This window comes from Pogona vitticeps, chromosome 4 (genome assembly GCF_051106095.1).
Source record: "Pogona vitticeps strain Pit_001003342236 chromosome 4, PviZW2.1, whole genome shotgun sequence".
NCBI lineage: Eukaryota > Metazoa > Chordata > Lepidosauria > Squamata > Agamidae > Pogona > Pogona vitticeps.
This window is the reverse complement of record NC_135786.1, coordinates 126,402,522-126,424,218: the sequence shown is the minus strand read 5'-3', so window position 1 is coordinate 126,424,218 and position 21,697 is coordinate 126,402,522. Positions and strand designations below refer to the sequence as shown.

The 21,697-nt window shown below is 39.8% G+C and overlaps 1 protein-coding gene across 7 annotated transcripts in view; it reads right to left on the bottom strand.

Annotated features, from left to right (window-relative positions):
* The window catches only part of SUCO (SUN domain containing ossification factor), a 69,195-nt gene that overhangs the window by 26,799 nt on the left and 20,699 nt on the right, over positions 1 to 21,697 (bottom strand). For 4 of the 7 annotated variants that reach the window (XM_072998288.2, XM_072998289.2, XM_072998291.2 and 1 more), the window contains 7 exons: positions 21,054 to 21,165; positions 13,407 to 13,531; positions 7,075 to 7,142; positions 4,223 to 4,330; positions 3,384 to 3,489; positions 419 to 439; positions 172 to 227 (listed from right to left, as the gene is read on the bottom strand). In XM_072998288.2, coding sequence (XP_072854389.2) covers positions 172 to 227; positions 419 to 439; positions 3,384 to 3,489; positions 4,223 to 4,330; positions 7,075 to 7,142; positions 13,407 to 13,531; positions 21,054 to 21,165 — 596 coding nt within the window. Of the gene's footprint in view, positions 1 to 171; positions 228 to 418; positions 440 to 3,383; positions 3,490 to 4,222; positions 4,331 to 7,074; positions 7,143 to 13,406; positions 13,532 to 17,356; positions 17,418 to 21,053; positions 21,166 to 21,697 lie in introns of those variants that run through there. The other 3 variants (XM_078392451.1, XM_072998290.2, XM_078392452.1) reach the window with 3 other exon arrangements.

Below are 21,697 nucleotides of genomic sequence, written 5' to 3'. Positions count from 1 at the left end.
TTAGTAAGTTACTAATGACTTAATTTTCAAGATGTCAATTAAAACTGAGATAACAAGAATAAATTTTAGAAGCTAAGCTTTTGAGCGGTGGAAGCAAGATAGTGAGCACCAGGAGACCATGTTTCAAGATCACGTGACCGTCAACACCTGATTAATTTCACTAAAGATTACCTTATAAGGCTTAACGGACAGAAGTGTTCTGATCCAAAATGGGATACCAACTCCACCTAAGCATTAAAAAAAAAATTAATGACCTAAGGCCATGTGAATTGACAGTTTGTGTATAAAATTAGAAATATGTTCACGTTAGCCATATGGATAATAGAAATGATCTTGCCGGGCTCTATTCTTGCCATGCATTCCTGAGGTGAGCCATAACATGAACCCATGCCCTAGGCATTATGAAGTTGTTGCTAACCTTTAAGTACTTGATGAACATCTGAAGCAAGAAAAGAGGGGGGAAAAAGAAAGAAATGTCAGTGGACAGTATGCATGCCACAAGCAACAATTAGCTACTCACATAAGCAAAGACTAAAAACCTCTTCCTCCCATCCACACCCCTGCTAAAAAAGGATGCATTTGCAGAAAAGGCAAGATTAATATGAAGACATACAACATGCCAAGACAAATCATCCTAGCTTCTTTTTCTATGACCAAGACGCCTGGAATGCTTATAGTTATTGTACAGAAATGTTACAATAATGATTGCAGAATATGAAAAACTACATGCCACTGAAAAAAAAACAGTGGCATTCAAGAGATTGGTTTTTAAATTTCATTTATTTTCTACCAACATCCAATACAAAAGTAATTATCCTTATTTACTCCCTCCCCCAATCCCACATCCTCTCCTCTCCAACAAAGGTATGTAATAACTTCAGAATGTGCAATTTGCATATTAACTTTTCAACATGGCTCACGATGCCCCAAAAGAGTTCAGGGGACTGACATCAGCTTTTCTACTTGTAAAATCTATGAAATGTTGCCATTCATCAAGAAACATTTGGAGGTTTTATTCCTTTTGCTGCTGAAAGTTCATATCTTAATTTTTCATGAAATGCAATTTGTACCAAACTACAGCTGAAATCCCTTGAAGAGCAGCCCTTGCTCGCCCAATTCAGCAATGACTATTCTGGTAACTGATAGCAAGTAGGTTATTGAAGATCTATACAACAGATCTGCATTATCCTCTACGTAAAATGACAGTAATGCTAACTCTGGAGAGCTGATCATGGATTATTTTCATTTTATTAAATACTGTATCCAAGAATGGCTTGACTTTATTACAGAACCACCATAAATACCAAAATGAGCCCCTTTGCTTCGCAATTCATTCCACAAGGTGGCAAGGTATAAGAATCTATATACAATGACTTCAACAGATGGAAAATGTCACTACCGTAGTACCTTCAAGGCAGATCAAGTCTGCCACCCTAAATATTTTAAATGCTTCAATGCAAATATATTTTTATGCTTTTGACCTTACTGTTTATTTGCATTTTATTATTTTTATTTTCTGTTCTTTTAAACTGTATTTTCATTATGATATTTGTATTTGTTGTAAACTGCCCAGAGTGGCCTTCAGCCAGATGGGTGGTATAAAAATGAAATCAATAAATAAGCAATAAATATTAAACATGTTGGCCTAGTCACTTTCCCTGATTTCAATACCCTAGTTATGTTCCTATTCTACGGATTGCCTGTAAGGAGTCTGCTTCTTAATCCAGAAAGCAAGAATATATTTTCGATACTGCCTTTTTACTGCACTTCCCAAGAGTGTTAGATGTCTCGCAGCTTGCCCCTTAACCGCTAGCTATCTAATACAACTGCTTACTTGATATAATGTAAGTCATGCAATGCCAGGTTCTCCTTATTCCTCCAATACAGTGGTACCTTGCAAGACTAATGCCTCGCACAACGAAAAACTCGCAAGACAAAGATATTTTTGTCTTGTGAAGCGCGGTTTCCCATAGGAATGCATTGAAATTTAATTAATGCATTACTATGGGTCAAAAAAGTCTGAAAAGGCACTTACCAGGTAGGGAGCTGGAGAAGCACCATTGGAGGACTGGCGGGGGTCTCCCCATGTGGCTATCGCCACTTTCAGAGGCCTCCCGGGGCTTGCCCAGCACCATTTTTGAATCCCCCCCTTTTCCCCTGCCTTTTTCCATTCGGAGGCTTGCCCAGCACCATCGGAGGACTGGCAGGGGATCTCTGAAAGCGGCAATCACCACGGGGGGGAGGGGAAGGACCCACACCAGTCCTCCAGTGGTGCTGGGCAAACCTTCAGAGGCTTGCCTAGCACAATCGGAGGACTGGCGGGGGTCCCCCCCGCGGCAATCGCTCCTTTCAGAGGTCCCCCGCCAGTCTTCCAATGATCCAAGCAATTTCCCTTGTTTTCTTAAAGCACCTACTTTTGCCAGTAGTTAGGAGAGGGCAGAAAAAAGCTAACAATGCCAGAGAGAGTTATAAAGGTAAACAGACAAAGCAGCAACTTCATTGTTTCCTCCAGCAGACAAAAAGGTAAGGTTGCAATGACAGTGAATGGAAAGCAGCAGAGACTGTTCTCTCTTGGCAACAGCGCAGTGTGAAGGAAGACTGAGAGGAACCTCAGGCATATCTAACGCCTATCAAGAACTACTGCTGTTATCAATATAATGTACTGATAAAAGTGCATGCAAATGCTTCTACTGATTCTCAGAAATATAACCAGAATTCCTGTAGGGTCCCTGTATATGAACACCCACTCCTTCTCCTATTAAGGTCCAAATTCACTTCCTCTTTCTCCTTTTTGAAAGGGAGATACTGCCACATATTCTACATGAAGCAGGATGCCTACACATATAAAAGGAGCTTCATTTGGTGTGTGAACTGTTGAGATTTTGATATCAAAATGTATTAAATATTAACGTTGTATAGTTAAATGTAAAATGGCTGATTTTGCCTGAGTCACTGTACTGACTGTCTTCAGGTGTGGGTATCAAGGATTAAGACTTGATGTTGTACAGCTGTATACATGAAACTTTGTGTAACAGAAAATGAAGTAATGTATTTTCTGACTGGTCACAGAACTGTACACAAGTCATGTGTAAAATGAACATCATTACCTGCTGTAAGTCAAATCACCTTTTCCTATGCTGTGTGTTGCTTCATGTCATGTTATGCTGCCAGAGGAATGTCTATTCTCTGTGTATATATGTAAATAGACTAAGTTGTTGGTTTTACTCTCTCAGTGTCAGTATCTCTGCTAACCAATATCTCCTTACTCTGCTGGTGTCATGAGAATACACGTTATAATCTAAATTCTCAACATGAACTGGCCATCCTAACATCAACATTTGTTCATTCAAGTAAGACACTTGCAGTTACTTCAAATAAGTTACCTTAACATATTTGGCATACATCTGTTCATCCAGAGGAAAACTCTGGACATTTCTTTCATCTCTAGCATGAAAAGTGCCTAGCTTGACCCACTTATTTGTTGGATACCTAGAACAAAACACAAACAAGAACAAGCATGCATCGTGATACCTTGTAGTTAATTTAATTTGTGCTCCTCTTAAAATGCTCCCCCCACATGGTAATATTTTTGTTACCTTTATTTCTCACCTTTTCTCGAATTATCTAAAGGCTCTCTCTTGCATTCCATACTATTCTCACAATAGTGTAGTGTAATGATGTAGTTTTCAGAGAGGTTAACTTCCACAAGGGCACAACTCTACCTAATTGATACTGCTGAGGGCTGGTTGAGCTGGTTAAGTCAGCTAAGGTTGTGCTAAATCCAAACTTCTCCCAGCCTAGGGCTGATGGAAATTATTTTGGATTACCTTAATGCTCACTTATATTTATGTCACCGTAGTCCATAGTTTTTGATCTGGCATATTTTAGCTCATCCCCCTTTCAGATATACTCTTGGGTGATCTCAGCTAGTACAGCAGTTATACTAGAAGATCTGAGAGTAGACAACAAAAGGGTAGCACACCAGCGCAAAAGGCTTCTACTCTCTCCAATCCCACATCAACTGGCATAGATTTAAGTTTGGATTGAACTGTTTGTTTCAGTACGTGTAAAAAACAAGAGTGGAAGGATTGTGACCCCTTTTGGACTAACAGATTTATTTCAGTGAAACTTTCAGATATGTCAATCCACTTCCTCAGATAAAATTATCTAGTTATTTCAATGATAACGTGTCTTGTAATATTATCAGTATTATCAAACATACCTGTCACTAATAGAGACCAGAAAGTCCTTGGGAGTAGATGAGAATAACTCGTGATTGGCAATGTCCAGCTGCTTCACTTGAATTGGTTCACAAAGTTCAACAACAAACCTTTAGGAAAAATGAAAAATATAATATGAAGTGAATGCAAAGCAATTTTAAAGGAAGAGTGGAATTTTTTGGTTAATCCAACATTCACTACATTGTGGAATTCATCCTGAAAATGTGCTGCATAATGTTACATAAGAAAATTTTCAAGTACATTCCTCAGGTGAATTTCAAGGACACAAAATATTTGCAGGCTGCAAGAGCACATAGTAAGGATGCCATGATGGCAGCTCCTTGCTGTTCTGGTGAATACTGAATAAGCCAGAAACAAAACAGGGTTTATAGGACGAAAGGACAACATATTACACTGGACTGTAATTCCCACACTTCCTCAAAACTGGAGATTCTAGCTATGGATGATGAGAGCTATAATTCTACAAGGCTAGAGGGCTTTATATTCTTCCGCCCTGTTTTTCAGTTTTAAAAAACCAAATCCTAAAGGCATCAATGTCAACAGACTGCTTGCCTGCAACTATGATTCTTTTAGTGACTATCAGTGAATTGATATATGGGGTCCCATTGCCTTGCTAAGTCCCTGCTGGATCATTCTGCAGCAAGAGTATTGATGGGAATACTCATCCCCCACCTTCAAAATCCACATACCCAGCCATACTTCAGCATCTTCTCTCAGTTATGAATCCACTGTAAGGGTAACCCAAAAATCTTGAGGAGATGAGTTCTGTGAGTTCACAGAAAATACGCAAAGAACCACAACCACAGGTGAGCAATGTGTTGTTCTTCATGGTCTCTGTGACTCTCACATGTGGCTGACTAGTGTGCTCACCAGTGACGAAGGCAAAACTTAAAATCTGCTCTCTTGAAAGCACTATCAGCTTGTGAGTGTATACCCCTGAGATTATCATCATGGTCTATACCAATGCAGCATGGATCAAAACTGTAACTGGGACCAACAAGTTTCATAGTGGAAAAATACAGGAAGAGCAAGGTTTTTCCTTTTTCTTCTTTTTATAGATCTCTGTCTCCTGCTCCACAGATTGGTGCTTGAACTGACACTTTTAAAGTCCTGACACATATACATACACTTATGTCAGGCAGCCCCTCAAGATCTCAGCAATAAAGTATGTCACAATAAAATGTAGCAAACTGGAAGATGTCCATGGCAATGGCCTTGAGACTGATGTCAAGTACCAAAGCACACGATGAAAGTTCAAACAGATACTGACATGAGGACTGTATATCAAGTTTTATAAAGCAACAGTATTTTACAGATGGCAATGGGAACAGTATGGATGGCAGGTAAGGATGGCATGCCCTGCTACCTAGAAAGCCTTCCCCCAAGCAAAACACAAACACACCTGAATTCTGAATAGTTGAGTCCAGATATCATGTCTTGTGAACTCAAGACAAATTGGGCAAGAGTGGAATACATGGCTTTCTCCAAGACAAAACAGGTACCTGAGTAAATGTTGGTTGGTGCAATTTCCCCCTCCAAGACTTGCATTTCTTGAAAAATGCTTTCAGAATGACAGAATTGGATAACTCAATGCTGCCCAAACTATTATAAAGCTAGTATCCAAAACAATTTACAGCTAACAGCTAAAAGGAACTTTTATAAACAAACAAAAATTGTAAAAGATAAAGAACTATATAAATCATAAAACAGCTTAGCAGAGTAATAAAGACGTTTATTAACAGAAAAATGTTCCTTCAGATGCTGCTCATATAGCAGACAGAAAGGAATGTGGGAAAGGCACAGAGATGTGGCTGGCCATGTGCACTATGAGCATGGAAACTGCACCCAAACCTAGCTGTAGAATATTCCAATACAGTAGTGATCCTGCACAGACACAAGACTCGCACATGTAAACCATGGAGACTTAAAGAAAAAGCTGTCAAGTTAAATAGTAGGCTTTACAAACTATCAAAATGACACACACACACACACACCAGCCAAGCTGACATGGGCTGATGGTTGGATTCCAAAAGATCTCCTGTATGGAGAATTAGTGCAGGGAAACCGCCCCAGAGGGAGACCACAGCTGCGATACAAGGATATCTGAAAGTGGGATCTGAAGGCTTTAGGAATGGACCTCAACAGATGGGAAACCTCAACATCTGAGTGTTCAGCCAGGAGGCAGGTGGTACAAAATGGCCTCTCCCAATTTGAAGAGACACTTGTCCAGCAGGCCGAGGCAAAGAGACAGTCCCGAAACCAGCAAAATCAGGGAGCTGGACAGGGGATAGATTGTATTTGTTCTCAGTGTGGAAGGGATTGTCACTCTTGAATTGGCCTTCTCAGCCACACTAGACACTGTTCAGAGCACGTTACCACAGTCTCTTGAGATCAAAGGATGCCTACTCAGGCTGAAATGGAAAATCATCCTCCCATTACTTTCAAGGGAGGGACATTTCCCAAAAAACCTCTATCGGGAAATAAGAATCTTTGTCCCAAGCCTTGCTACCAAGAGCTAGCAAGGCTTTAGCTGTCCACCAAAAAAACATAAAAAACAAAAACCTAATTCCACCGACACTTAAATGGAAGAATTTTAAGAAGGTACTTTATTTAGAAAATGCCTATGATAATGCATGACTTATGTCTGTCCAATGAAGCCTCTCTTTTTTGGGGAACTGTTTTCTGTATTGCAGATTTATGCTGGAACTAGTATTTGTGGCTAGCTGTGAACTGGCATACAACTCTTAACTACCATGACATATCAGAGTCTGAAGTGCTCTGAACAGCACACAGCAGATATTTCCACTTCTAAAGATACACAAAAAGTACTTACCAGATTTTAGTACTGCATGGATTAAGCATGTAGAGGTCCATATTCTCCATCAGTATTGCTGAGGTACTCTATAAAGAAAAACAAAACCACAAAAAATCACGAGATTTTTTTTTCCCTTTTCATCACAAGATCCACCAAGTAGGGGCAGTTATAACAGATACGGCAACAATTAAAAAATGTTGAGTCTGGACTTTATACAGCAATGGAAATGAATGGCACTTAGGTTCCTTCTAACAAAATCCACTGTTTCCATTATGCCCAAACTTTCTTCATTTCAGCAGTATTAAGGAGAGGACCTTACAGCTGTTGCTATTGCTAAAAAGAGACTCAGATGTTCACCAATTACTGCAAGATCACCCAAAGATCCATTAGTAGATAAAAGATCTGCCTGCTGACCTCCATTCTGTCAAAAGACTTAATATTCAATTGGCAAGGGCCACAGCTGACTGAAACAGCATATGCTTTGCAAGTGGAAGGTCCTAGGCCCTGGCATCTCCAGACTGGGCTGAGAAAGATCCCTGTCTGAAACCATATCAAGTCCTGCCTTGTCACTGTAGACAGAGAATGCAAAATTAAGCAAAGGTTTGACACTCTATAAAAACACCCAATAAAAATCATATATGTACTGTAATAATCAGGACAAATGATATTAATACTCGTATTAATATTTGTACTCATTAATATACACCAATAAAAACAAAAAACTTTGAATGTAGGTAAATCTTAGACTGTAACATCTACAGCCAACTGCAAATTACATCACAAGGAGAAACTGTCACTTCAATATAAAGTCTTTTCTAATTTGATGTAAATTATGATGGCTTTTAATTCTATAGGAAAGGGACCTTATCAAATTGCAGCTTCATTAATGAACATTAGTCCTACCAAATTAGCTTTGTAGTGAATATAATTATTCCAACTTGCAGTGTTAACATTTGTAAAAATTCTTTCCAAAGGCATGTGTAATGTACTACTTGACATCAAACCAAAATCCTATTATATTTTCATAGTGGCATAATGCAATTTGCACAAATTTTAGCAGCTCTTATGCAATTCGGTACACAACAGCAAATGCTCAAACTGACTTCTTTAACTGCTGCAATTTGCCACTAAGATCTGATATGTATTACATCAGCAGTTCTAATGAACAGGATTTTAGCCTATGTAACATTAAAATGTTACACAGGCCAAAATGTTCATGAGAACAGATGGATAGCTCTGTAATTTAGGTATCTCGCTATGGAGCCAAAGGTTGGGAATTCAATACCCCGCTGTGCCCCTTTGACAGGGACTGGACTTGATGATCCATGGGTTCTCTTCCAACTCTGCAGTTCCAAGGTTATTATTATGTGCTGGCTGCAGGGCCAGAAGCTGGGAGTAAGATTTCCCACTGTGCCTCCTGGGAAGAAAGCCAGCCTGTGTAGCCTTGGAGAAGCAGACACAGACTGAGGGCGCCCAAGAAGAAGGGAATGGTAAACTACTTCTCAGTACGGCCTGAAAACAGGTTGCCATCAGTCAGAACTGAGTTGATATTATTATTAATTATTATTAATTATTTATTATTATTAATAATAATAAATTAATAATAATAGTTGTTGTTGTTGTTGTTATTATTATTATTATTATTCAAAAACACCAGGCACAGTCAATCAAAGTTATAAAAACACTGACTGGTATTATATAACAGATACAAAAAACTAAGTATCTGTTAAATAACAATATGTATGCTGTTCCTAATATTGCCATGTTTTTGAGCTCTGGTGATGTTATCTCGGAGATCTGCAGCTGCTTATAATATTGCGTGAACTATCTGGCTATTGTTCCCAAAGCCCTGATGAAACAGGACCAATGAAACATATTTTATCCAAAAGCAAGATATTTCGATTGCCAGGTCTCTGTAATTTGTTAGTTTTTCCAATTCTTTATTTTCAACTCTGGCATCCCCTGGTTGCAGTGTTAATAATCCAAACATTTCTTCGTTCTATTACTACTATGCCTGGTGTTTTGTGTTCAAGGTATCTACAGTGGTTCCTCGCTTTACGATTGCAAAACGATGGTCTAAATGGGGGAATTTCGCTTTGCGATGATCGGTTCCCTGCTTCGGAAACAGATTCTTCGCAAAACGACGGTTTTTAAACAGCTGATCGGCGGTTTCAAAATGGCCACCGGGTGCTTAAAATGGCTCCCCGCTGTGTTTAGGGACGGATTCCTTGCTATACAGGCAGCGAAAATGGCCACCATATGGAGGATCTTCGCTGGACTGTGAGTTTTTACCCCATTGGAATGCACTGAATGGGTTTCAATGGGTTTCAATTGTGTTTTTTTTTACTTTACGATATTTCTGCTTAACGGCGATTTTCCTGGAACGGATTATCGTCGTTAAGCGAGGCACCACTGTATTGGTTTGGATCCAGACATCCTACAAGATCTGACTTTGTATTTTTCCGAAACCTTCTCTACCTGATGTTCCCATATATTATTATATTATATTATATTATATTATATTATATTATATTATATTATATTATATTATATTATATTATTATTAAAAACAACCCAAGGCGGTTTACATCATTACGACTGCTTTAAAAAGATCAAAAACAGTTTCATACCATGTAATTACAAAGCATGTGTATATCTGAATCACAAGCAGTCTGAAAGTTACCAATTCAGAAGCCTAAAGAAAAAACAAACTCATAGGTTGCAGGTAGAGATGGGGGTATTCATATACGAATATCCCCACACAGCTGAACTTAATGAGGGCCTGGCCCCAGGGGCCAGACTATCGACTCACGCATCCTGCTGTGGCACCGGTTCCGCTAATCCTTCCAATCACGCCCAGAGCGCTGCTCTCTTCATGCTCAGCTGGCCACTGCAGGCAGGGGGCGTGAGGATGAGTTTCCTTGAACAGCTGCTGAGTGGCCAGCCGAGCAGGAAGAGAGCAGCGCTCTGGGCTTGACTGGAAGGATTAGTGGGACCAGTGCCACAGCAGTGGACAGTCCAGCCCTGGAGGCCAGACCCTCATTAGGTCCAGCTGCACAGGGATACTCATATTCACATACAAATACCCCATCTCTAGTTGCAGGTTGTTCATTCCTTCCTGTTTGTTGTGACTGAAATCACAGTGATGCTACCACTACTGCCAAAATCTGGCTGTGCAAAAAACAAGCAAAAAAACAAAACAAAACAAACTTCTTTTGTATATTTTTCAGTGTTCTCTTCAACTGCAGAATGAAACAACACAATGTGGGGCCACCTCCGTTGCTATTTAGTAATACAGAAGGTGGTTCTAGCATGCTCCTGCATCTCAGAAAGCCACAGCTGCCAGTGTTTACAGTGGTAAGATGGTGATCCAGTGCAGCCCCACTTCACCAATGGGGAATGGCTCACTCTTTATTGTAGCTAAACTTTGTCTTCTACTAAATGACAATGCTTCAATAACTGTTACATTTTTTGAAAAAATATGAACTCATTTCTTGCACTAGGATAACTCATTCCTGTGTTAACTTCTCTGCTTAGTGTTTAGCATTTGACCTCCTACGGAAAACTTCTGTATGTTCGTTTTTTAATAAGATAATGCTTGATCAAATATTTGTCTTCCATACACAATGGATTAGAAACCTTTGTTTTACATGAATTTTTAAAAGCCTATATATTGAAAGTAATTTCTTAGACAATTGAGCCGCCTAGAGTGGTCGAAATGACTAGATAGGCGGGGTATAAATACAATAAATAAATAAAATAAATACATCCCCTGCAGTGAAACCAGATACCAACTGCTTTGACATCTCTGGAGTCTCCAACTTGGAACTCTAATTACAGATTCTGCAGACTCAACGCCTTGCCAGTGATTTCTGGATTTCGGTTACCGCTTCTAAAACTGGATTTTTCTGTTTCTCTGCCCACCTCAAACTTTGTAGCAGTCAGCTTGATGAAAAACCCGGCAGGACTCAACTACTGTACCTGTATTTTATGACTAGTGGTCCAATAAAGCCATCACCCAACTCATGCCTTACATTCTGAACCTGAAAGACACAGCTGTGTTGCTTTTATTTAACCTCCTACCTGTAAGCTATAGTTTGCAATATAAGATTAGTATATCTAAATGTTTTATTGCATGTGTGTGTGTGTGTGTGTGTGTGTGTGTGTGTGTGTGTGTGTGTGTGTGTGTGTGTGTGTGTGTGTGTGTACACATATATAATACACAAAATATAAATAGCATCTATATGTTCCATATTGCTAAGTGCTGTTAAGCCAGAACTGACTTAACATCAACCCTAATAGGGCTTTCCAGGTAAGTGAGATATTTAAGGAGTGGCTTTAGCAGTTCTGCTCCCTAAGTGAGTTTCCATGGCTGAGTGGGGATTTGAACCCATGCCTCCTGAGTCCTATTCTTCCACCCTATTTACTACATGTCACTGGGCATCACATGTCCCATAGTCTTTCTATTTGTGGCTCAGACTCAGTATAAGTGAGGTTCCTTATGTTCCTCACACAGTCTGAAATCCTGTTGCTTAGCATAGTAAGCTATAACTAGAGTAGGCTGGAAGGAAGTCAAGGAGACATTCTGGACTGGGTCAACCCCCATCCTCCTTACTCCATGGTGGGAAGAAAGATTGTGGTGGCCCCACTACTGAAGTGAGGTAGCCCCAGAAAAGGAAGATGAGCCTGGCTGGACAGAATCAAGGGTCAGAACCCCAGGACCTTGTCAGGTGCCTTATCCCCACGTATGCCAGAGAAGGAGCTGCCCACAGAAGATGAGGGCTGGACCAAGCAACTGACTTGGGAGACAAAGAGCTGGGAGGGGAGAAAAAGACAGGCAAGAGCCCACAGCTATAAAGGGAACTGAAGCAAGTGAGCCAGAGGGCCGAACTCCAAGGAAGTGGCACCTGTGGAGGAAGAATTGGATCTGGAGGCTTAAGCAACTGAGGGACCCTTTCCTGGCTGAGAGATCCACCATAACCGCTAAGGGCTGGGACATTACAGACTCTGTCAAAGAGAATAAAAGGAATCTCTCCAATGTACCTGGAGGGAGTGGAAACCACTGGGAAGCACAAGAAGGTTGTGTGTGTGACAGAAAAAACAGCAAATAAACATGTGTTGGATTCACTGATGCCAAGTGAGTCATCTGCACATTTTTGCTTCGAGGGTCCCTTGACATTTACCTACCCATGGGAGATTTGAGAACACATACATAGGCTGATTTAATAGACTTACAGAGGAATTAGCTCACCAAATCCCCAGATTCAATAAGCCTACTCTAGTTGCAACTTACTACAATAAGCAACAGGATTTCAGCTATTGTGTTTCTTGAATGTTAACAGGAAACCATACTTATTTACTTGCTAAACAGAAAGGTTGAGGCATGCTCCACAAAATAAAGAAAAAAATCATCATTTTGTGCTCTTAAAGATTCCTAGTGTGGTGCAATGGATAAAAGTGACAGAACAGGACTCTGGAGAGCAGGGTTTAAATCCCCACTTGGCCATGGAGATTCACTGGGGAAGTAGAAGTGGTAAAATCACTCCTTAAATATCTCACCTTAAAAACTCTGTTATGATCACTATGACAGCATAGAACACACATGCACAAATTTAAGGCCAGTCAATAGTTTGCCTTAAATTTATAGAGATCCAAGTTCAAAATTCACCTCAGTTACAAATTCACTGTAAAGAATTAGGTAAATGAGACTCAATTATCCAGATGTGAAATACGGCATCAAAATTCTTGAGTACTGTACAACTATTGCTTATGCTATGAACTACTGGACTGAAAATGTAGTCCTTCACCATACCTTCATTTTGGCTCCCTCTTTCCTAACCTTTACCAAGTTACTGACATTGCCCCAAATGGGACAGCAGAAGAGTTTCCAGACATGAAAGAATATATGTATCAGATGCTAACATCATCCTTTCTATACCACCTTTGATAAAAACAAATTTCTGTGGAACTTGAAAGATGAACAGGCTTATTCTAGGAAATGCTTGAGGGAAAAGGAGTTGTTTCAGCTGGCAGCTGCAAACTGTCTCGTGATTCGCACTAATGACATTCACTGACCCTGACGCTGCTCCCTGCTTCATCAAGTGTTTCCCTTTTGATGAAGCAGCTGACTTACAGAACCACCACCTCCTCGATCCACACCAACAGCACTGAGAGGCCTTTTGTAGTGATTGTAGGGAACCAAACCTACTATCACTACAAAGACCTCCAATACTGACTGCATCTAAAGATAGAAGAAACCAATGAGTCCTTTAAAGTCAGATGTTCAACTCGTAAGCTTTTAAATGCCTTTCAAATATATATAACACATTGTTTTGAAGTGGTATAATTACCTTTGCTTCTGGGTTAGCTGCCAATATTTTGGCACCGCACTCTACTGAAGCATAATTATTCCTATTTTTCTGGACCTTTTTTGTGAGATGCTGACCTCCATTGGAGGATGGATGCATTGACTGACCTGCATACAAGTGAAAGCATACCAGAGAATTATCAGGAAATATTTAAGTCAGTATAACACCTTCAAGATTCTAGTTAAAGTAATTTGTAAAGAATTAGAATTGCAGAGTTTGAATGGATCACTGGAGTCATCTAGTTCATCCTACACTGAAACAGGAAATTTACAACTAAAGCATTCGCTTGATGGCCGTCCAACTTTCAATATAGGAGAATCCACAAACTTCTGAGGTTGTCTGTTTGTCAAATAGCTCTTGGTTATCTGAAAGTTCTAAAGCTTGGTCAAAGTCTCTGTGATTATCATTTATATCCACTAGTTCAGATCCTACCTTCTGGAGAATCAGAAAACAAGATTCATTCATTTTCCTTCTGATTTAGCCCTTCCAATATATGAAGATGGCTATATACAGTATTTTTCGCTCCATAACACGCACCTGATCATAAGACGCACCTAATTAAAATAAATAAATAAATTACAAATTCCGCCCTCGCCAGCTCATCATCCGGAAGCGCTCCCTGCCCTGGAACGGGAGGAGAAGGGTGGCATGGTGGCGGTGGGAAGTCAAAGAAGATTTTTCTCAATCGGCCAGGTGTAAAATCCTGTTTTCCTTCCACGTGCAGTTGGGCTTGGGTTGGGGTCGGGAGGGTAAAAAAAGACTGGGGAGGGATATGGAGCAAAAAAATATGGTACTTGTTTTCTTTAGAATAAATTAGAATTTTAAAAAATTAAAACTCTGCCCCAGCCAGCTCATCATCCGAAAGGGGAGAAGAAGGGCGGCATGGCGGTGGTGGGAAGATTTGTCTTGATCGGCCGGGTATAAAATCTGGTTATACTTTCATAGAGACATTAAAATATATGCCAGGTTTAACAGAAAAAGTAAAAAGCAGCATGGGCTCGGGGGGATTGTAATTGCACCATTTTTACAGTATTCACTCCATAAGATGCACACACTTCCCCACACACACACTTTTTTTGGGGGGGGGGAGTGTGTCTTATGGAGCAAAAAATATAGTTTATTACATCTCAGCTTTCTTTTCTCCAGAATAAACCTACTCATCTCCTTCACCATTCTTCACATGGCTTGGTTTCAAGATATTTTATAATACTGGCTGTCTTCCTCTGGACATGCTCCAGCTTGTCTATACCTGAGTTCTGACCAATGCAGAACAGAACGGTACTATCATTTCTGTTGGTCTGGCCAATAACGCTATTCAGCCATTTGAAAAAGGATAATTAGAAAGTTTATCAAGGAGAGAGTTCTACTCCCCCTACCACATTCTTGTCATAGTTTCATTGTGAAAGATAGTCCAAAAACTGGACAGTCTGCTATCTGCAAACCTTTCCATGCCATTGGGAACACTAATTTTTCAGGATCCCCAAATGCATGGAAAGTCTCCACATGTAGTAAAAGCCATCCTTTTCAGATAGTTCTCTCCATGGAAATAGCAACAAAGAGGAATGGGAATTCGCTCCCTGTTTACACTTTTAATCACCCTAATGGTACTATATTTTTGCTAATCCATCCTAGTACTATGTTAGCCTTTGCCACTGCATTACACTGTTAATTCATGTTTTGCTTGTGGTCTACCAGGAATCCTGGATGCTTTCTACATGTAGTATTGTCAATCAAGGAGTTGTACATACTATATTTCTGCATCAGATTTTTGCCACCTAAATGTAGAACTTCACATTTTCCCTGCTATAACTCATTCTGTTTGTTTTGGCACAAATTTTAACAACATATAGAATCCTGTTTCTGTCTTCTGTGATATTAGTTATCCCCATCCAGTTTTGTGTCATCTGCAGTCTAAATCAAGCTGAGAGTAGTAGCTAATAGTGAGAGAAACCATTAACATTTATTGGAAGTATCTCTGAATGCATCTTACTCTACTCTCTAGGAATAAAATCCTTTTCACTTTAATATCTTAAAATTAAATAGCATATTCTTTCTAGTCACAGAAAGATGTTATCACATACAAAGGTTTAATGAAATCAGCCTTGCTGTTTAAAGGAATTGCCTTGAAGGATAAATGGGAAATACAAAAAAACTAAATATCCTAACCAAATTAAAACTGCACTGGGATAGTCCCTAAAGTTCAGTGTAGTGTAACAATCTTAAGGTGCCTAGCAAACACATTTTACTTAACAGTTTTAAACAATTATCAGTTTTAATCTTTGTGCAAATCTCTTTTTTTACAGATTTTATCTGATGCTCTTATTTATTACTGTGCTTTAAAAACTGATAGGATAAAGATGGTATACAAATGTATCTTAAAGGAAAAAGTATTATTAATTTCTTGCTTATAAACGAGGACATTACGATGAGGTGGCACTGAATTTATTTAGAGTCTGACATGTTCTCTTTACCATTACATGCCAGAGATCATCATGCCAGAATTGTATTTTACTCTCCTAGCTGTACTTCTATTGCTTCCTTTTGCTGCATGTAAGCCAGGGAAGTACAATCGAAAAGGGACCAAAATCAAAGGTCCAATTCCAATACAGCACTAGCTAACATGACTATACTGTCAGGTCTTCTTGCAGAAACAACTTCATAGGCAGAATGATCCCATTTAGTTAAACTTTTCTTCTAACTCTAATTTTTAACAGAATGGTGTAACAGACAAATTATTTAATAGGTGAATTATTTATTATATGTGTCGGGGCAGAGAATGGGCAATTGTTCCAGAGGCCACATCAGATTACATGACATAGAAGGTTTTTAATTAAAATAATATCAACTATGGGCCCTGATGACAATTTTTGGAGCACTGTACCCATTAAAACATCGCAATGCGATCGCATTAGCGATCTAAAAAAATAGATCGCTATGCGGATTCGTCGTTAAACGGTGCACTCGTTATGCGAGGCACCACTGTATTTTAAAAAGGCCAATATATGATCAGCACAACAGCAGAGGAGAATGATTTTGAAAATATTAGGCGGAGGATAAAAGAATGAAGTGAAACAACAGAAGACTAGAAGAGAAGATTGTAGTGATGTGCGTCTCTGCTGAAAGGAAAGAGGGGCCACATTTCTGCAAATAAAGAATACTTTGCAATTGTTGTAATTGGAAAGGCAACATGATTTGGCAAAAGACTAATATGTAGAGAACAAAGAATGCAAGGTAACACACCTGTCCATTACAGGATGGGGTGGTGATCTTGTCAACAAATATAAAAAGCATATGAAGGCAGGGCTCAGGTGAAGACAGTTTGGTCTTGGACACAGTGTATTTAAAATGAGGAAGGACTGATGGAAAATATCAGAAGCATTGGAGATGCAGCATTGGTAGGTGGCCAGTCCTAGAGCAGAAGGGTAGAGCTTGGTGCCATCAGTGAACAGGTGACAATGATTTAATGTGGTCGCCCAGTAACAGTGTGTAAAATAAGAGAAGTCCAAATATAGAATTCTGAGGGGAAAGAGCAGTAGAAAAACTGGCCTCAGATAAGAAGATGCAGGCTTCCAGGTGTTGTGCTGGAGCCCATGGGCCTTGTAGCAAGCATGGCCACATTGAAGGATGATGGGAGACCTTTAGATTTAGCAGCTGCAATACATGGAAGTGATCTAATTTTGCAAAGGATCATTTCAGCACAGTGGATGGGGTCAAGAGATGAGCTGAAGATTATTAGGTCAGCAGAAGTAAGCAGCAGACTCCAATGGCAGTATGACAGATGGAGAAGAAGAAGGGTTACTTTGGGTTTTTGAGAAAAGATAGTATCTAGTCTCCAAATGGAGAAATGTATAGGTCTGCATTTCAAACCGCCTTGGCAGGACATAGCATATACAGGAAGTCTGTTCTATGAGTAGAAAGAACAGGTTACTTACCTGTAACTGTGGTTCTTCAAGTGGTCATCTGTGAGTTCACATATGGGGGTTGTTTCTGCACCTGTGCAAAGAACATTCCAGAGTCTAAAGAAAACTATTAGACCAGGTCTCTGTTGTACACATGTTTCTGCACTTAAAAGTCAGCCTTCAGTTCACCAAGCTTGTCATTAAAAAGGAAAAATAGTTACATTGCAGACTGAGGAAAGGATAAGTGATTTGTGTGAATTCACAGATGACCACTAGAAGAACTATAATTACAGGCAAGTAACCTGTTCGCCTTCATGGTCTCTGTGGAATCACACATGTAGGTTACTGACAAGCTCACTTACCAGCTTGTGTATATCAGCCTTCTTTAAACCACTGTACTGAATTCCTGTTTATACCCAAAATCCAGGCCCCCCATATGTGCCCTGGCCTTTCAATTCTTTCTTAAAAAAACATTTTCACCATTTTTCAAGGTGTGAAGGCCTAAACACACACTGCTTTGCATATGTTTAACTGAATTTATCTAAAAACTCGAAATACAGCTCTAGTGGAATATCCCTCAAAGATGTACAGACCAACTTCTTCGTCAGTTGATAAGATACTGCAGTGTGATTGTGCTCACAAGCTATTTCAATATGTATTGGGACATGATCTGTTCACCTTTTTTGGATCCCTGATAACTGACAAATTATTTCCTAGATTTCCCAAAGTGCCTAGTTCTCGAGGTAGAGAAAGGCCAGGGTCCTGCAGACATCTGATATTTTCTGGTAGAGGAAGACAATTCGGTAAGTATTTCTGTGGTGTAAGCCTCTTCATCTTTAAAAGTGTGCTTTGATGTCAAATGGGTACCAGTCAGATAAGACTGATGTTTTGACTTGATCTGATTAACATTAGTGTCCCTTGGAACCAAAGAACAAAAGTCCGTGGTACAGTGTTGTTGCTTAGTCATGGCTGATTCCGAAGCTGTGCTCTCGGAATTGGGACTTGTTTCATCTCCATTTGGTTGATGGGGACGAAGCCAAAAGTTTGACACTATACAATGAGATAAATATAAGGAGTGGGAGGCCAAATGTTCCTGTGATCCCTTGATGTCAACTTCTCCCTCAAACCATGGCCTGATGGTGAAGCATGCTTAGATGATTTCTTTTAGTTTCTATGGTGCTTTGTAGACAAGGGTTCAAAGCCAAATGGGATCTTTCTGGCTGAGATGTCGTCAATGCTGTATGCTTGTGTCTTTGTGGCATCAGTGACTTCGACAGTGGTCATCTATGCTCATGCACCAGTGATTTCAACATCGAATGCATCTGTATTTGTTTCAGTGGCATCAACTGGTCATGTCTCTTCCACTGTGCTCAGTTTTTATGTCTCTCATACTCATAAATGTGGTGTGCTGACATCAGAGAGAACATAGGTAGACCACGGAGAGAGCCAGAGTGCTTCTTTCTCTGTATCCCAAGATAATCAAAGAAGGATGGTGGGAAGTGGCATTCTGGCCCTAGAAAGGAGGTGCTCAAGTAGTACAGCGGTGGGTACACTGTCTTGTGACAGGGTATCTTACAAAGCTTTTCTTTCTCACCATGGACACCAACTCCGAAGAATATGGTTGCAAGTGGTTCTGGCTTTGAGCTGAGTTGTCAGGATGCAAAAGGTGTGGGCTTTCATGTAGTGGGAAAAGCTTCCTTAAAGTCCACTGCAGAGCTGACCACTCTAGGGAGTGGTGAAGGCTGGAGACAAGGCACAAATTTGAGAAACTTCTTCCTCAGAGGCAGAACCAAGACACACTAAGTCATCCTGCTCCTACTCCTTCAGTGAATGTTGCTGAAGGGCAGGTTAGGGTACTAGTGGCTATTCTCTAGATTTTTTATCACTTGGACATTTTGGGTCTCATGGTTGACAATTCCGTCTGGGAGTGTCACCATGAGAACCTGCCTAGAAGGTGTTTCACAGACAGATGCTGCCAGAACTTATGAAGATATGGAATCTACTGCCTGTAGTGACTTCTCCCACAAATAGAAATTTAGGTAGGGTTGTTGGTTCTTTATGGTGATATTAGTACAGCCATTTTGACAGTTTGGGGTCTGACACCCTTCACCAAGGCAGTACAATTATTTTTAATGCCCATCAGTGTGGGTGTTCTTGTTAGTGCATGTGGTATACAGTACTCGGCCTGAAATATGACTAACATTATTATTTCTTTTTAGTGGAGACTCATGATGACAACAGAGAAGGGTAGATGAAGATGACAAACAAGTAAGAACTATTTAGAACAATCTGATGAAAATAGCTCTGGACAATGCTCTAAGATGTTTCCTCAGCAGAGCTGAAAGGGAACTGAGGGCTGACTGTTACAGGCAGGGGCATGTGTACTACAGGTAGCTGGCCTAACAGATTTCTTTAGGCTCTGGAATGTTCCAAGGAGTTTTATGCAGATGTAGAAATAACCCCGAGATTCACAGACACCATGAAGATGAACCAGCATTTAAAAAACAAATACAACTGCATGCTATCTCTTAGTAATGAACATAATCTGGGCAATTAATATACAAAAGTAACAGACGTGTATTTTGACTCAGTTTACTGACATTTCCAAATCTAAACATCTCACAGAGGAATTGCATCAGACAGATTATTTTTCCAATACACATGCCTAAAGGATCTGTTCTTAAAATACAACAAACTTATACTTAGCCCTTAAGAAAAGCAAGAAATGGCATGAGACTAGAATATTTAGATGTCTCAATAAACTATTAAGACAGAAGCAGATTTAAAAACAATGGGCAGAATCCTATTGAGATGTATGCAATTTTAAGTGTCTTAAACCAGTGGTTCTTAACCTTTGTTACTCAGATGTTTTTGAACTGCAACTCCCAGAAACCTCAGCCAGCAGAGCTGATGGTGAAGGCTTCTGGGATTTGCAGTCCAAAAACATCTGAGTAACAAAGGTTAAGAACCAGTGCCTTAAACTATAGTGGCAAACTATTGCAAAATAATCAGCACTCACACTGCGTCACACAACTTGGTAGATGACCTACAATGCAAGTGTCAACTTGTTCATTAGCAGAAATTTGTTATCATGATTACACAATTTAAATTATGCAAATATGTAAGACTCCAATAGGATTCTGGCCACCAACAGTAAAGTCATCAGGGAAATGTGGGTCACTGTTGACATAAGCTTAGTCTAAGGAAATCTGTGTACTATGTTTTAGAACAAGGAGTTCTATTACTCATCTAGCATTACATTTATAAATAAAATAGAATAAAATAGAACACTTCTCCTTGTGTTTACAAAACCCTTTGGCTAAACCACAGAAGCTTGTGCTGCAGGGTCAGAAAACCAGCAGTCGTAAGATCAAATCCACGTGACAGAGGGAGCTCCCGCTGGTTTGTCCCAGCTCCTTGCCAACCTAGCAGTTTGAAAGCATGTAAATGCGAGTAGATAAATAGGTACCATCTTGGTGGGAAGGTAAAACGGCGTTCCCTAGTCACGCTGGCCAGGTGACAACGGAAACTGTCTTCAGACAGGCGCTGGCTCTATGGCTTGAAAAGTGGGATGAGCGCCACCCCCTGAAGTCGGACACAACTGGACTGAAAATGTCAAGGGGAACCTTTATCTTTACCTTTATAAAGTCAGGAAAAAAGTCAATATTAATCCTGGATTTGTAAAGGATAATCCTATACAACGCTTGACTGAAAAAATAATTGAACTCACTCTTTTCTTTTTCCACTTCCATAACCTGTTTCTTCCATTCATCAAATGTAGGAATGTCTCCTGGGTCCTTTGGGGTTATTACAGAAGTTGGGTCAATTTCTCCTGCTTTTCTCTGTACAAGGCACCAAAAAAGTGTCAGGTTTTTTGATACTCAGGGGGGAAAAAATCAGATTATATGCAGGCTATATAGCAGAGTTATTGGACAATACCTAGTGCTCTTGCTAGAGTTAAGGTTAGAATTAAAACAGAATAGAAACATCTGCCCTGATGAATGCAGTATCTTGTGATTTTATAACATGATGGGAATAAGGCAGCTACTTACTGTATAGTCACATATACCAAAACTGGTAAATATAGTGTACTCTGGGAAACTAAATGATGAACAAAAACTTTATAATGGTTTATGTTTCTCAAAGAAATGACCAAAGGTCAAGCCGTATTCTCTCTTTTCCACTTTGGATTCCTATAATGCACTAAAATCCAACAGCATGATACAGTATATGTTGCACAAGGCTGATGACATCAGCAGAAGTAGCAGTTTTTCATAACTTAAGTCTACTGGGATCCCTTTTGTTGTGGGGAGGCCACTGAGAACCACAGGATGGGAGGAAGTCTTAATTTCTGAAAATTACAGCCACAGCAAT